The sequence below is a fragment of the Furipterus horrens genome, unplaced genomic scaffold, assembly GCF_987537825.1.
Source record: "Furipterus horrens unplaced genomic scaffold, mFurHor1.1.pri manual_scaffold_1, whole genome shotgun sequence".
NCBI classification, from domain to species: Eukaryota; Metazoa; Chordata; class Mammalia; order Chiroptera; family Furipteridae; genus Furipterus; species Furipterus horrens.
The window spans coordinates 211,767,311-211,782,417 of NW_028327171.1; the positions used below are offsets into that span (position 1 = coordinate 211,767,311).

General features: G+C 48.0%; 1 protein-coding gene across 1 annotated transcript in view; it reads right to left on the reverse strand.

The window, feature by feature from the left end:
• The window catches only part of PID1 (phosphotyrosine interaction domain containing 1), a 206,139-nt gene extending 194,911 nt beyond the window's left edge, over positions 1-11,228 (reverse strand). The window contains exon 1 of the mRNA XM_090269241.1: positions 10,944-11,228. Coding sequence (XP_090125367.1) covers positions 10,944-10,973 — 30 coding nt within the window. The 5' untranslated portion in view covers positions 10,974-11,228. The remainder of the gene's footprint in view (positions 1-10,943) is intronic.
• Between the last annotated feature and the right edge of the window lie 3,879 nt (positions 11,229-15,107).

Here is a 15,107-nt window from a genome sequence, read left to right on the forward strand (position 1 = left end):
CAGTACAAAAATGTGAGAGGGCTGGCTGGGCTCCCAGGGGCAGCAAGATACATTCCGGAGGGATATTTCAGCAGCTGGGGGTTCCCCTGAGAAATGTGGAGTCTAAACCCCAAGCTGGGCTCCCCAGCCTACAGCACCAGTGCCAGAAAGGAACCCAGATAACATCCAGCTGTGAAAAGCAGCAGGGTTCCTGTCTGCCAGGGAGAGATGGCTGGAGGCTCAGACAGCTTCTTAAAGGGCCAGTGCACAAAATTTCATTTACGGCCACTTACCCTGGGCTCTGGCAGAGGGAGGGCAGAGTAGACTAGGGATGCTTGAGGAGAGTTGGGGGGCTGGTGGCTCTGGGGAGAGAACTAAAAGAACAGCTGCCTGGATCCCTATGCTGAGTTATCCCTCATACTGCAGAAGCCATCTTTCTCAGACAGAGCAATCCCCTCCAAGTGGCATTAGCCTGAGGGGAAGCAATAGCCCTACCTGCAGAAATTACTCTGCCCCACCCTGTGGAGCTTAAGCCAGGCCACTGATCAGTTTAACAGCTGATTAGTTTAACAACTAAGGTGGGAAATACAAAGAAGCAACCAAAGTGGGAAGACAAAGAAACAGACCCCAAGTGAAAGAACAAGAGAATTCTCCAGAAAATGAACTAGATGAAATGGAGGCAAGCAATTTATCAGAAAGTTTAGAGTAATGATTATAAGAGTACTCAAAAGCATGAGAAAAGACATAGAAAAAATTAAAAAGGACTAGTCAGAAATAAAGAATGCAACATCTGAAATAAATAATACACTGCAAGGAATAAATAGATGAAGCAGAGGATCACATCAGTGACTTGGAAGACAATATAGAAAAAAAAACACCCAGGAAGAGCAGCAAAAAGAAAACAGAATTTTAAAAACTGGGGAGAGCTTAAGAAACATTTTGGACAACATGAAGCAGAACAATATCCACATCATGGGAATACCAGAAGGAAAAGAGAGTGAGCAAAGGATCGAGAACCTATTTGAAGAAATAATGATTGAAAACTTCCTTAACCTGGCAAAGAAAAAAGACACACAAGTCCAGGAAGCTCAGAAAGTCCCAAACAAATTGGACCCAGAGAGGCCTAAACCAAGACACATCATAATTAATACAACAAGGCTTAAAGACAGGAGAGAATTCTAAAAGCCACAAAAGAAAAGCAGGTAGTTACCTACATAGAAGCTACCAATTAGACTGTCATCTCATTTCTGAACAGAATCATTTCACAGTCCAGAAAGGAGTGGTGTGAAATATTCAAGGTGATGAAAAGCAAGGACCTACAACGAAGGCTACTTTCCCCAGCAAGACTATCGTTTAAAATAGGAGAAATAAGGAGCTTCTCAAACAAGAAAAAGCTAAAGCAGTTTGTTAACACCAACCCAGTACTGCAACAAATGTTAAAAGGCTTGCTTTAAGAAGAAAAAAAAAAAAACAGAGGAAAATAGTCTAACAATAAAGTGGCACTAAATTCGTATCTACCAATGATCACCTGAAATGTAAATATAAATGCTCCAACCAAAAGACACAGGGTAACTGAATGGATAAAAAAACAATACCAATATATATGCTGCCTCCAAGAGACCCATCTCAGTCCGAAAGATGCACACAGACTAAAAGTAAAGGGATGGAAAAAGATATTTCATACAAATGGAAAAGAAAAAAAGCTGGGGTAGCAGTACTTATGTCCAACAGAACAGACTTTAAAACCAAGGCTACAGTAAGAAACTAAACTGTCTGATCTGTTACCTTGTTACCCGAAGCAGATATTATTTTGTATTTTTTAATCAAGTGGAAAATCATAGTCATGACCTCATGGCATGTAGCAGATGTGCCACTCAATCCACACTGGTATTACTACATGGAAAAAATTCTCATGGAGGGAGGGAAGGAGGGGCGTGGGGAGTATGGCTGGTCCACATAGGGAGAAATATATTGGTGAATAGAGGGTACTCAAAAGAAAATTTGACACTGAGTGCTATGGATTGACTAGTAACCCTCAAAAATTCATATGTATTGTAAAAGGCTTAACCCCTAGAATGTGACCTTATTTGGAAACAGGAGCACTGCAGACCTAACTAGTTAAATTAAAATGAGACCGTACTGGAGAAGGGTGGCTCCCAATCCCATAGGACTTGTGTCTCTATTATAAAAGGGGGGGATTCGGACACACAGGGAGAAGGCCATGTAAAACCTGGAGCGATGCTGCCGCAAGCCAAGGAATGCCAAAGGCGGCCAGCAAACCTCCAGCAGCGGCACAGCAGGCACGGGAAAGATGCTCCCTCCCAGCCCTGCTTACACCTTGATTTCACACATCCAGCCTCCAGAACTGGGAGACAAGGCATTCCTGTTGCTTCAGCCACCCAGCCTACAGCACTGGGTTATAACGACCCCGGGACATCAACGTGCTAAGCGACCAAGAAGTTACATCAAAAGCAAAATAGCTACACATCGGTACCCTGGTGCCACAGCCACTGCTCAGTTCCTAGGGGACACCTGCAGGAGACTTAAATTTACAGCGGTTTCCATGACCCCGCAGCGCAGGTGGCTCCTACACCAGGGTGTCCCGCGCACCTGAGCAACAACGGGCCTGTCCTGCAGTAAAGGCATCAAAGCTTGTGCTGTGCAGACGGGGCATCAGAATCGGAGGGCTGATCTGCAGCCCCACAATTACAGAGAAACTGAGAGGAAAGACTGGTCATGAAAGGATTAAGACGGCTCTGTCCCTGAGGAAGGGTGACAATGAAGGAGCCCTCTCTCCTGGCTGCATTCCACTCGGCTCCTGTCCCCTACACACACACACACAAAGCATTCACTCCCTCCAAGAAGGGCGATGAGAAGTAAAACAGCACTGGGACACCTGAGTGCCTTCTCTCTGAGAAACCCAACCCCAAAGAGCCGCTCTGCATGAGCCAGGCTCCTCATCCCCATGTCCCCTCGCCGCGACTAGAAACGTCTGCCCCGGGACAGCTGCCGCATGAAAAAGAGCAGCTTTCCTAGGCAAGCAAGTGCTCCAACTCCTCGTGACGTTTGCTCTTTGTCTTACAAGTCAGTCCCAGAATAGAAATGGGTTCTTCATGAGAATAATTTATACCGTTACTAAGTGAAAACGAAAACAAAAGAAAATATTCCGCCAGATACAAATAATCAACAGCCAGACATACTCTGAGGCTGTCCTGGAGGCCGATTTGAAATGGAGTCTAAGTCAACCTATGTATTTTCCTAGTTGAGAAGAGCAAACCCCAGAGGCCTATTACCTGAAGACCCTGCACAGAATGGACTGTTTTGAGATAAAACTCTAGCCCTCCCTTGGCTGGAAAAGTATCACTGAGATCCACCTTACATGACTATTTTTCACATGCTAGCCATAAATTTTGTATTTATTAATTTGAGAGAAACTAAGGGAAGGAGGGAGGGGAAGGGAGAGAGAGAAACATCGACTCATTCCACCCATTTATGCCTTCATTGATTGATTTCTGTATGTGACCTGACTGGGGATCGAACCCGCCACCTCGGCACTTCATGATGATGCTCTAACCAGCTGAGCTACCTGGGTACCAGCCATAATTTTAATTACCAAAGTTAGCTATTTCTTAAAGTAGGTATCTAATGCATTTTCCAGAGGCCCTCCATTTGCTGCCTGGTCCTAGGATATTGTCCAGAACTCAGAACTAGATCAGGGACAGGGAAGGAGTCATTTACACATTCTTTATCGTCTGTCTTCATTTCTTTTTTCAAACCCACTGTAAATAAATACACACTCAGCATTCAAAAGAGCACACTATATATGCACGTTCATTTTGTCCCAGTGTATAAACATTAAACATACATAGCCCTCTAGAAACACAGAGAACAGTCAAAGGCAATACATATAGTTTCATTCGTATATTACTTTCCTGGGGCTGCTCTAACAAATTACCACAGACTGCGTGGCTTTAAACAACAGAAATGTGTTCTTTCACAGCTCTGAAGGCTGGAAGTCTAAAATCAAGATGTTGGCAGGACTGGGCTCCCTCCAAAGGCTCTGGGAAAGAATGCGCCTTTGATTCTTCACGCCTCTGGAGGTTGCCAGCAACCCTTGGATAGTGGTAACATAACCCCATGCTCTGACTCCACCCTCAAATGGCCTTCTGTCCTGTGTCCCCTCTCCTCACAAGGACACCTGTCACTGAATTTAGGGCTCATCCTAATCCAGTATGACCTCATCTTGATGCTATTACAACTGCAGAGACCCTATTTCCAAATACGGCGACATTCACAGGTAATGGGGTTAACACTTTGACATATCTTTTGGGGGGACTTAGGTCAACCCACAACTATGAGTAAGACCAGGGTTAGAATCTGAATCGTGGCCCCTTGGCAGCCATGTGAGTATAAATGCCACAGTTAATGAAAGACCCAACTAATATATAGGCTTCATTCAACAAGCAGGAGATGGCATTTCTCTCACGACTGAAACCTCCCTTATCAAAGTAAGACCTCAGTTGCCACAAATGAGGGCAGGAGGAGGAGGCCATGGGCATGAGCAAGAGACCTCAGGAGGATGAGTGACCCGAAGGGCTTCAGCATCAACTGACGGAGTTTAGCTTGTGGAGACTGGCAGCACTGCCATATCCCAGAGGGACAAAGTGGGTCTGTGGCTGATCCCTGACGCTGTCCTTTCCCAGTTCGTGGCCTGAGGGTTTGAACCCAGGGAGTATGCTGATGCTTTAGGGTTTGAACCCAGTGGGTATGCTGATGCTTTAGGGTTTGAACCCAGTGAGTATGCTGATGCTTTAGGGTTTGAACCCATTAAATATGCTGATGCTTTAGGGTTTGAACCCAGTGAGTATGCTGATGCTTTAGGGTTTGAACCCAGTGGGTATGCTGATGTTTTAGGGTTTGAACCCAGTGAGTATGCTGATGCTTTAGGGTTTGAACCCAGTGAGTATGCTGATGCTTTAGGGTTTGAACCCAGTGAGTATGCTGATGTTTTAGGGTTTGAACCCAATGAGTATGCTGATGTTTTAGGGTTTGAACCCAGTGAGTATGCTGATGCTTTAGGGTTTGAACCCAGTGAGTATGCTGATGCTTTAGGGTTTGAACCCAGTGAGTATGCTGATGCTTTAGGGTTTGAACCCAGTGAGTATGCTGATGCTTTAGGGTTTGAACCCAGTAAATATGCTGATGCTTTAGGGTTTGAACCCAGTGAGTATGCTGATGCTTTAGGGTTTGAACCCAGTGAGTATGCTGATGCTTTAGGGTTTGAACCCAGTGAGTATGCTGATGATTTAGGGTTTGAACCCAGTGAGTATGCTGATGCTTTAGGGTTTGAACCCAGTGAGTATGCTGATGCTTTATTACTGGTTAGCCATTAAATTGGGATGAAAACTTTTTTTTTATTAACATAAAATGATAGTAACTAATTCCACCAGGACTCTAAGGAGGCCTGAGGACAAACATCGCAACTATTTCTCCTTGCTCTACTTAAACAAAGCCCCCGTTTAGATGTGTGCCCAAGGGGACCGCGCGAAGCACACTGCAGTCTTTGAGGGTTTCCGGACTAGTTTTCTTTGCTGACCACTAGCGAGTCCCTGGCCTGCTGCTCTTCTGAGTCAGACAGGACTGCGGAGGGAGCCTGGTCTCCAGCAGCCTTGGGGCCGTCCGGGGCCAACTCCTCCCAGATCCACCTTGTAGGACTAATGATTGACATGGCGGAATGGAGTCAGTGCCAAGGCAAGCGGGGACAAGAGAGCCAATCTGGGACATCAAAGAAAACGCAAAAGTTGCCCAACACCCGGAGATAACCCGGCGGGGTCAACATTAGGCAATGTAACAAGGGGCGGAGAATTTCCCCCAAGGTTAGCATTTTGCAAGTCACTTACTGGAGATTTTGCTGACGAACTCTGAGAAAGACCCAATGATGGAAGGCAGCGAGTTAGTTCTGAGAGAAGTAAATGAATGATAACTCCAAGTTTTCTCTAGGAACAATAAGGCCCGAGGTTTTGTGCTTCCTCGGCTGCGAGGGAGGGAGGAAGGAAAACAGCCAAGTCTACAGTGGATTTAGTGAGAAACCTGTGCCTCTGTAAAAGCAATTGCTCCTGAACTCTCCCGCCTCCTCCCTCCCTTCCCCCCACTTTTGGTCTAAACAAGGCAAGGACTGCAGCTGAGATCAAGCTTGATTACCAGCTTTCAAGGCCTCTAGTTTGATTATCTGCTATGTGCTCTTCTCAAAGGGACCCTTAAATGGCACTTGGGGGTTTCAGCTTAAGTATGACACAGCAGCTGACTTCCCTCAGAGATCTGGGTCACCAAAAAGAAGGTATCCCTTGGTCAAACACAGGCAACCACACTGCTTCAACAACAAATATGAAAGCAGCCTCTCTGAGCCACCAAGACCACCATTATTCTAATTCTATTAATTAATAGCAATAGCAGCGACACAGGTAGAGCATCCTGTGTTGTCTTATCCTTCCGGACGGGACAGACGTGGTTAAGGAGGAAGCTCTGGTTCAAATCCCCACTCAGTTCATCGCCAGCTGTCTGACCTTGGCCGCCTCATGTCAACGCTCTAGCCTTCAGCTTCTTTATCTATAAAATGGGGATCAAAGTGGTTATGGGAGGTAAGTGAGCTGGATAATTGAAATAAAATTCCTCAGCACAGCGCCCCCCACACACGTGTGCTCCATAAAAGCCGCTGTTGTCTTTATTTTCCTTGATCTGTGTTCCTTTTGTCCACTCGGGCTGCCTGGAAATGTGCCCTCTCTGCCAACCTGTTCTCTCTGCCCGGTGGGCCAGGTCTGATGGTCTCCAGCTGATGTTCTCGAGGGTTCTTGTGTCTCACTTCTCAGGGAAAAAGCAGAAGTGGCATAACAGGAGAGAAATACATCTGAAGTAACCCTCACTCCAAGCCAAGGCGAGATCTACCAGGACGAATGGACAAAGAAAGAGCAGGATAATTCTGGAGGATGAAGGACTCCTCCCTCCTAAGATCTCCAAATTTTATTTCATTAAAAAATATCAACCTTTAAACAGCCAAAAGTTTAAAAAGAAATCAAAAGAAAGGTTCTTCAGGCTCTGGTTTTCTCACCGCACTTCCTCTTTTTTCCCTCTTTTGGAAGTTCTAACGTACAGCCATTAGCCAAAATGAGGGGAAAAGAAAGTGGCCAGGCAGAAAAAAAATGGGCCAGGCTGAGAAGCCAAAAATCTAGCTTTATGGATAAAAGCTTTGTATTTCCTGGCTCTACCATGGAGAATTTTAATCTCAGGGAAGACAAGCAAATGATTAAATTGGAACCTTTAGGGAATGCTTCATGAGAAGGTGATCAGACACAGACTCCGCGATTAGAGTGTGCAAGAACTTCTTCCCCATACTTCCTTACTAACCCATTCCACTCTACCCTTGCAATTTCCACACCACAGGCAAGGATGTGTTGGTCTCCTTTCTTTTTTCTTTCTTTTTTTTTTTAATCCTCACCCAAGGCTATGTTTTTAGTGATTTAAAGAGAGAGGAAGGGAGAGAGGGAGAAACATTGGTGTGAGAAACATCCATCCGTTGCCTCGCCTACACACCGTGACCAAAGATGGGACCCTCAACCCTTTTTGGTGTGTGGGATAACACTCCCACGAACTGAGCCCGGCAAGGGTTGGCCTCCTCTGTTTCTAACAGTCTCCATTCATCTTTCTCTGGCTCCCCTCCTTTCCTGACTTAAAGATAGCTCACTGAAAACATATGCTCAGGGAAATACATGTTCCTTATGTCTAAGGGAGTCCACATTCAGGCATGATGGGTCTGTCACTTCTAATGGATCTGCTCAGTCCAATACCCAAGACAGGCCGGATATTCATGCAAATCTTAAATACTGAGGCCAGCAGTAATCTCATCTCTATTTTTAAACAACCCTACTTAGCCTTTTTCTACTGAAAAGTCCCCTTTACGTCTCTCAGCAGAGCCTGTTCCAAATCGCTCTTTAAAAATGTATAACTTTCCCCAGTTCCTCCAAGAACAAAAGTCTGCTGCTCAGAGGAGAAGGTGAAAGGGAAGAATTCAGATTTATTCTTTTTTTTTTTTTTTTTAAAGTTGGGGTGGTAATGTAAACCTTCACATCCCTTTTGATTCTACTATGTTTTTCATGGCAGAAGCTCCCGGCTGAGGCCTCGAGTGGGATGCAGCAGAAGTTTTAACATTCAAGGGAGCAAATGAACTTGCCACGGTTTGTGTGACTGAATGAGAAATTACCCAGCTCAGGCCTGCTCGGGGCAACGGGTCGCTTCGCTCATACTGGATTTGGGTCAAACAGCAAACACTCAAATCAGAAAATATCAGCATCGTTTTGTTTGGCCAAAAAGTGGGCATTGATCATGATAATCCAACCAGATCAAAGATGGGATGTGTTCAATTCTAATTAGTGAGAGGGGAACTGTCTGGCGTCAGCAAAGTTCTGCCACACTCCCTACACTACAGACCCTTGGACCGGGCCCCGTCAAATAGAAATTAATAACACCAACTGAGAAAAGACGTTGTACTTTGCCTCCCATGCCTCTTCTGTCTCTAGGTATAAAATGATTCCTCCGTCCTAATAGGATGCTCTGGGAAAAGCATCCTTGGAGCATTTTCTTCACTCCAGCTCATCTAAATTAGAATGTTTGCATTAAATATTAATTTAAAAAATTAATGAGGTTACATGAGAAGGTCAAAAAGATTTGTGCGAGAGGGGTGGGGCTTCGTTAAGAAGCCCCCGTGGAACACGCGTCCCGTGGCCACAGAATCTGGGCGAGCTGACACGGCCCATTCACCGAGGAATCGGAAACCAACGTTCCTATATGGTGGCGCCCTGAGAGCAAAGGGGGGAAGAAAAAAATCCCAGACATCAGAGACCGTGACAAAGATAACCACAAGGAATGTAAATAAAATATTATTACAAGCGGCTCACTCACCACCTCACACTCAACATCTCCCTCCCCCAGAGCCAAAAGTAAAAACATACAAAGTATGTGTGTTTTAAACAGTGTTGAGCTGCTCTTTGGGAAGAAGCCATGACTATGAAGACATTTTTTTTCTCCATTTGGCTCACTCTGATGATCACAAGGCTCGAGACAGACTTTTAAAAGAGCACTGGGCTGTTTACTAATTCAAATTAGAGGAGCATGAGGTTAAGCCCCAGTGGTGACTAGATCTTCGTCAGTGATAAGCCATGTTTACTTGAGCTTTCGAAAGCCAAAACCCGGGCCCTCTCAACATGACACCTCGAAATGAAATAAACGCATTGCAAACACCAACGGTAATAAATCGGACTCTTGCCAACTGCCCGTGTGTACATTTCACAGACGCGCCAGGAGGACATGCCTAGCAAGGAACGCTCGCCATGCGGAACGCAAGCCAGAGCGCTCTCCTGCCAAGGGTCACGGGCTCTGGAGCCCACGGGAGTCCCTAAAGGAAACAGGCCCGTAGAAATAATATCAAGGGACAAAACCCCTAAACTCTGCCAAGGCACTGACCCCCAGGCCATAAGAACCACCTTAAAGCACTGTGGCCTCTGCTTTCTAAGGACTTCCAAGAGCTGCCCACCTCCCTTGATGGGGAGCCCCCCACTCGTCACCCCCAGGCACCTCCTCCTTTAGAACAGAATCCACGCCCCAAACTGAAGGAGGAATGCATATGCACAATCAGTAACCAGCGCCACTGACAAAATACGTTTACATCACCTCTGGTCAATCATTCAGACCCCGATGTTGATATTCTCTTACTAAGACAAGGAGGGGGTTAGAGGCTGGTCACCCACCACCACTGCACCTCTAAGGCTACAGGTCCCTTTTCTTGGTTTGTATGACACCCTGGGGGTTGGCCTGATAGCCCCAATTCTGTTCATGTGAACCCACTCCTCACGTATCTCAGGCCCAGAGAGACGCAGACAGGGGCTGTGGGCACCTGATTCTGCTAAGCGCAGGGACCCAACCAGTGACCTCTCTGTAGGAGAGGGCAATCTGGAGCTTTGAATTTTCATTGAGAAACATTCCAGCCAGCCAGGGCCCCAGGCCTTCACCTTCCTAACTCTTCAGACACACTGGGCCTCCAACTGTGCTGTATTTTACCACTTAAACACTTCTTCAAACTTTACCGCAGAACAATGTGGCTCTGAGCCTGCCAAAAGTTAGCTGCAGGGCTCAGTGAATCTTATCTGGCAGCCGCCCTCCCTCTTGGGAATATCTTCAGGCAAAAGGATGTCATCAAACCTCAAGTCAGGGCGATTCCAGGGTCCCAAGTGTCCCCTCTGGCTGACATTGACCCCCCCCCTTCCCGCCTCCATAGCTTCAGAATCCAAACGAAAGGAATTACAGTAGACAACTATGAAAAACTTTCGATGGGATGACCCAGGACATAATTATTCCTGGCTTAACTTAACTTTTGATTTCCAAATATCTGGGGGAGCTTAGGTTCAGCGGAGATGGCGAGAGAGCTCCAACAAATGGAGAAAAAAAGAAAGAAGTAGCATACCGTGACCAAGCCAAACCAAGCCTGATATTCCAAATTATATTGGCAAATGGATGTTTTCACAAATCATTTGTTCTGTCTTTCGTGGAGACAAAAAGAAGAAAAATATCTGGATGCAAAAGCCCTTAGCCCCAGACCAGTAAAATTGTGTCGGTGGAATGCAATCTAAAATTGCTGGTCAGAAAGTCCAACCTTATATATTTCAACACGCACACAAGCACCCCCAAGCTGAAAGTTGTGGCGCTGGAAGAGATGCGTTCATCAATTTATCACCCCCTCGCCCCCGCCGGGTGCCTGGCGCCGCTAGGTTAAGCCGACAGCATCATGCGCCTCTCCGTGCGCCTTACACGGTCGTTTTGGGCAAATCCCTGCAAGTGGGCAAAGGCGCCAGCTCGGCTCCTCTGGCCCGGGCACCTCCTCCTCCAGGCTGGCCCCCGGCTGCCGGGGTGCCCCTTACCTGCAGGCGCTCCGTGGCCGGCTGCCACATCTTCCAGCCGCGGGGTTTGGCAGAGGAGACGCTGGCGAGACTCACTGGATGCGCCTGGGGGCGAGGGGCTGCGGTCCGCTGTTACATGTGGGGTCGGTGTCCTCGGGATGTGCGTCCTCAAGCGGGCCACCTCCGCGGGGTGGGCGCAGGGGGCTGCGACGGGAGGGGGCGGCGCCGCGCTCAGGGGCCGGCAACTTGTGGGCACGGCCGCGCGCCGGCTGTCCTGGCGCAGCTGCGAGAAGACTGCGCAGCTCCGCCCGGGCCCGCGAGCGCACGGCGGCGACCGCTCCCTCCTCCTCCCCCACCGCCGCCTCCGGACCTGCGCGCTCTGAGCATGCCCGGGGCCCCGAGCCCGCCCGGCAGCCAGCACCCCGGGGCTGCGGGGGTCACGGGACGCCGCGCGAAGGCCCCCAGAGGCCGGCCAGGGGAGCGTGGGGAGGCCAGAGCCTGCGGCCCTGCCCCCCGCGGGAACCCCGGGTGGGATGAGGTCTGAAGGAGGGGGACAGAGCGACTGGGGAGGGAAGAGCCTGGAGAGGGGGGCTTCCTTAAGAAAGATACTTAGCCCCCTGGGGTCCCAGGCTTCTGGGCAGCAGGGACCTCTGAATGGCCTGAGACTTGCCTGGCACTGTGCTGGGCGGCAAACTTCCCTTCATTCTTCCCACTCCAGTTAACTGAGCACCTACTGTATGCTCCAGTCCCCAAGCTGGGGTCGGAGGATAGAGCCGCACAGAATAGAAGACAAGAATCTCACCCCCGAGAAAAGATGAGAACAAGTACGGGGTCCCTGGGAAGGTCCGGGGGAGGGCCTGACACATGTAGTGAGGGCGACATGCGGGCGAAGGCTGGAGCGCACACAGCGGGATGAGGAGGCCCACCCGAGATCCTCCACCCTCCCTCCCTGAGACCTGCCGGGGGCTGCAGGAGGCTCTGAGCACCCAGAGACAAGCCACCGGCCACCCTGAGCTCCCAGGTGACGAGGCCAGCGTTGCCCTCCCCACAAGTTTGCCTTTCCTAAAATGACCTGGCTCTTGACAACGGGGCAACAAGATAAGTATTCGTGTTCGCGTCTACAGAGAGAACAGATCAGGCTTCAAGAGCGCGCACTCACATGGCTTCGAGGCCAGGGCTCTGGCCATGCAGCTCCCACGGCTCGCACCGTGGAAACACCTGGAAGAAAGAGCAGCCACCTGGGTCTGGGGGAGGAGAAACTTGGCAGGAAAGGGATGCCCAGCTGCTTCTGGAAGGCCGACAAAGAGTGTGGGAGGAGGAGATGGTGGGACAGAAGTCCTAGAGGGAGGGGGAGGAGAACGCAGTGCAGGGGCGGGAGGGGTGGGGGTGGGGGCTAGGCTCTCCAGAGGTGGGGCCCTGAGCCTCAGGGATGCCAGAAGAAGGGCCACCCTGTACACTGTCACAGCTTGTACATTGTCAAAATTAACACCCCACGTGCGGAAGGCTCTGTCCGTTATCATGTGTACGCAGAGTGATACCAGAGCACTCCAGAATCCAGCGTTCAGAGCCTCAGAGCCTCCCCGCAGCAATCTGAGGGACAGAAACCCATTATCTCCCAAGGCCTGTGCAGCAAAGGTCCATGGAGTCACCCAGAGGAGCGTCACTCAGAGGAGTGTCACCCAATGGTGCTTCAGATCCAGGGTTCCAACCCGCCCCCTCCCCCATGGTGCTCCTTTCCAGGGCCCCCAACAGCTCCTTCCAGACCACCCTGTTGGCTGGTTCCACCCACCCAGGCCTGGTCAGGACCTCCAGTGCCCTAGGAGCCTCTGCAAAGCCACAGAGATGCTTCTGAGAGGCTGGCCTCTGTCTCCGCAGATGGCCACAGGACTCCCCTACCCCATTCACTCACACCCGTCCACCTCCCCAAACACCCCCAAATCCCCCTCCTGCCTGCAGACCACGAGGAGGCGCTTTCTTAGCTCCTTCTCCAGTCCCTGCCCCTTGCTCTGGACCCATCAATAATTCCCTTGTGACGGGTTGTTGGTGTGTCTGTCAGCCCTCCCTGGACACACATCTCAGATGCTTGGTCATATGGTCTCTTTTAAGACAATATATTTTTCTTCTCCAATAGTAACTCCTCCTGCACAGCTTCCACACCTGAAAAATTCCTGAGGAAAATAATAGAGCGTCCCAGCCTGCTGGTTCTCTTGTATCAAACCCCAAAGCAGAAAGACATGCCCTTTCGTGACAAAAATCGAGAATATCCAAATGTGCATATTAAACCACTCAGGAAGCTAAAACAGGAATACTCGGTTGCCAGGGACGTCTTCAGACTTAAGCTTTGAAACCTTCCTTCGTTGCAGAGGCCTCCGTGGAAAAAGTGATTTTGTTTTAAATAGCAGCAGGATGAGATAAATTCACATCCCATTAGAGCGTTAAATCCTGTCTTCTCACCTCCCAGTGTAATTAATTGTCATGACTCAGTGATACAGCTTTTAGTTCGGAGCGCAGTGCTATTTAAAGAGGAAAGTCTTCGGCTCTGTCGAGATCGCTTTCGGGTGACCGTCCCCCCTGCAAACAGATTTGGTCAAGCGACACTTCGGTTTCAACTACCTATATGCCACGCATCAGAAAACTGGGGGAGGGGGGAGAGTGCAGGTGGAGGCTGGTGGAAGGTGGCAAAAGGGGTGAGCCAACCTACCGCCCTCCAATTTTGCTCCCAAGCCTTCCATTGAAGAGGAACCTGCCAGAGAGGGTGAATGAAAGAGAGACATCTACTGGCCAGACGCGGACATGCATCCTCCTCTCGTTCTGCTCACCTCGTGGTGAGTCTGCAGGAGTTGCCTTACTACACAAATGGGTGTGTTCTGAGCGACGGATTGTTCTTGAAATAAGCAGGTGGCGTTTGGGTGCACAGCGTAGAAATGTTCGGCACATAAAAAATACATGCCTGATTTCACGTCCTTCATCCCCTGTAATTATCTAAGCAGATCTAATCGTAATAAATACCATTTCAAGGAAGAAGGACAAAAACTAAAAATAAAAAAGATTGACAAGGCCCAGGTGAATTATAAAAATAATATTTTGTCCAGGGAAAGAATTACAACCACCCCTAGAAATTTTTGTAAGCCAGATTAAATCTTGTCCATGATTCTGGGCCCTAAGCAACCTAGATGCCTAATCAGGAGAAAGGTGAAATAAATTATGGCCCAACATATCAAAGAAATATTAACTAGTAGGCAGCTATTAAGGAGGATAATTATAAAGCTGTGTTGCAGCTGAAAGTGCTTATGGTATAATTATCGATTTATAAAAATAGACTAAAATGTGCATAATTTGAATATAAGTATAAAATATGGATTGATCGCAATGAATGTTGGAAAAGAGCTAGGACAATGGGGAAACTCAGGTTGAGTCCCAGAGGTCGAATTATCTGGGTGATTACTTTTAGCAAGTCATTTACTTTGTGGGACCTCAGATTTTTTTCACCTGTAAAGAGGTTGATAATATTACGTAACACTTAGAATTATTGGGAGCCATGATGAAGTGAATGTATGCAATGTGCTTGGCACATAGTAGGTGTGCAGAAAACATTAGTTTTCATGCCATTACGTTCCTCCCCTTTATATTGAAATGATCAAATTCTCACAGAGTGGCCCATGTTCCTTGTAGTTAAGTCATTTGCATCTGGAATATGTGTGGATTTCAATCATCTGCTTTAGTTTCTCAAACAAAAGTGATAAACCATATTTAAGCTCATTTACTTTTCTAATTTAATCAAATGGCCAGGAAAATGTATTATTGTTGTATATTTAGCAAAGCAGGCATAAGAAAGTGCTTCTTATGGTATCATTAACCTTATTTCAAAATCACCAAAACAGCTGTAGATGAGCAATAGTTTAAGTCTGAGAATGTATTAAATCATTTAAATATTTCTGTAGGGAAGGAGACCCTGGCTCTTGTCCCTACATAGTGATAGGTGTTTATTAGGGTGTTCAGATAAGCCTTTTCCTCCCTTGAAAGGAAGCCTTAACAGTTTCATCCACGAACTTGGTTAAAGGAAAGCAGCACAAGACTGGTTAATGCCCAGGATGTGTGTTGCGGTTCTCCTAGTTAAAACTCCCTCAGCCCTTCACCTGCCTTGGAAATGCAGTAGGTAAATTTCAAAGATGGCCACAAACATCC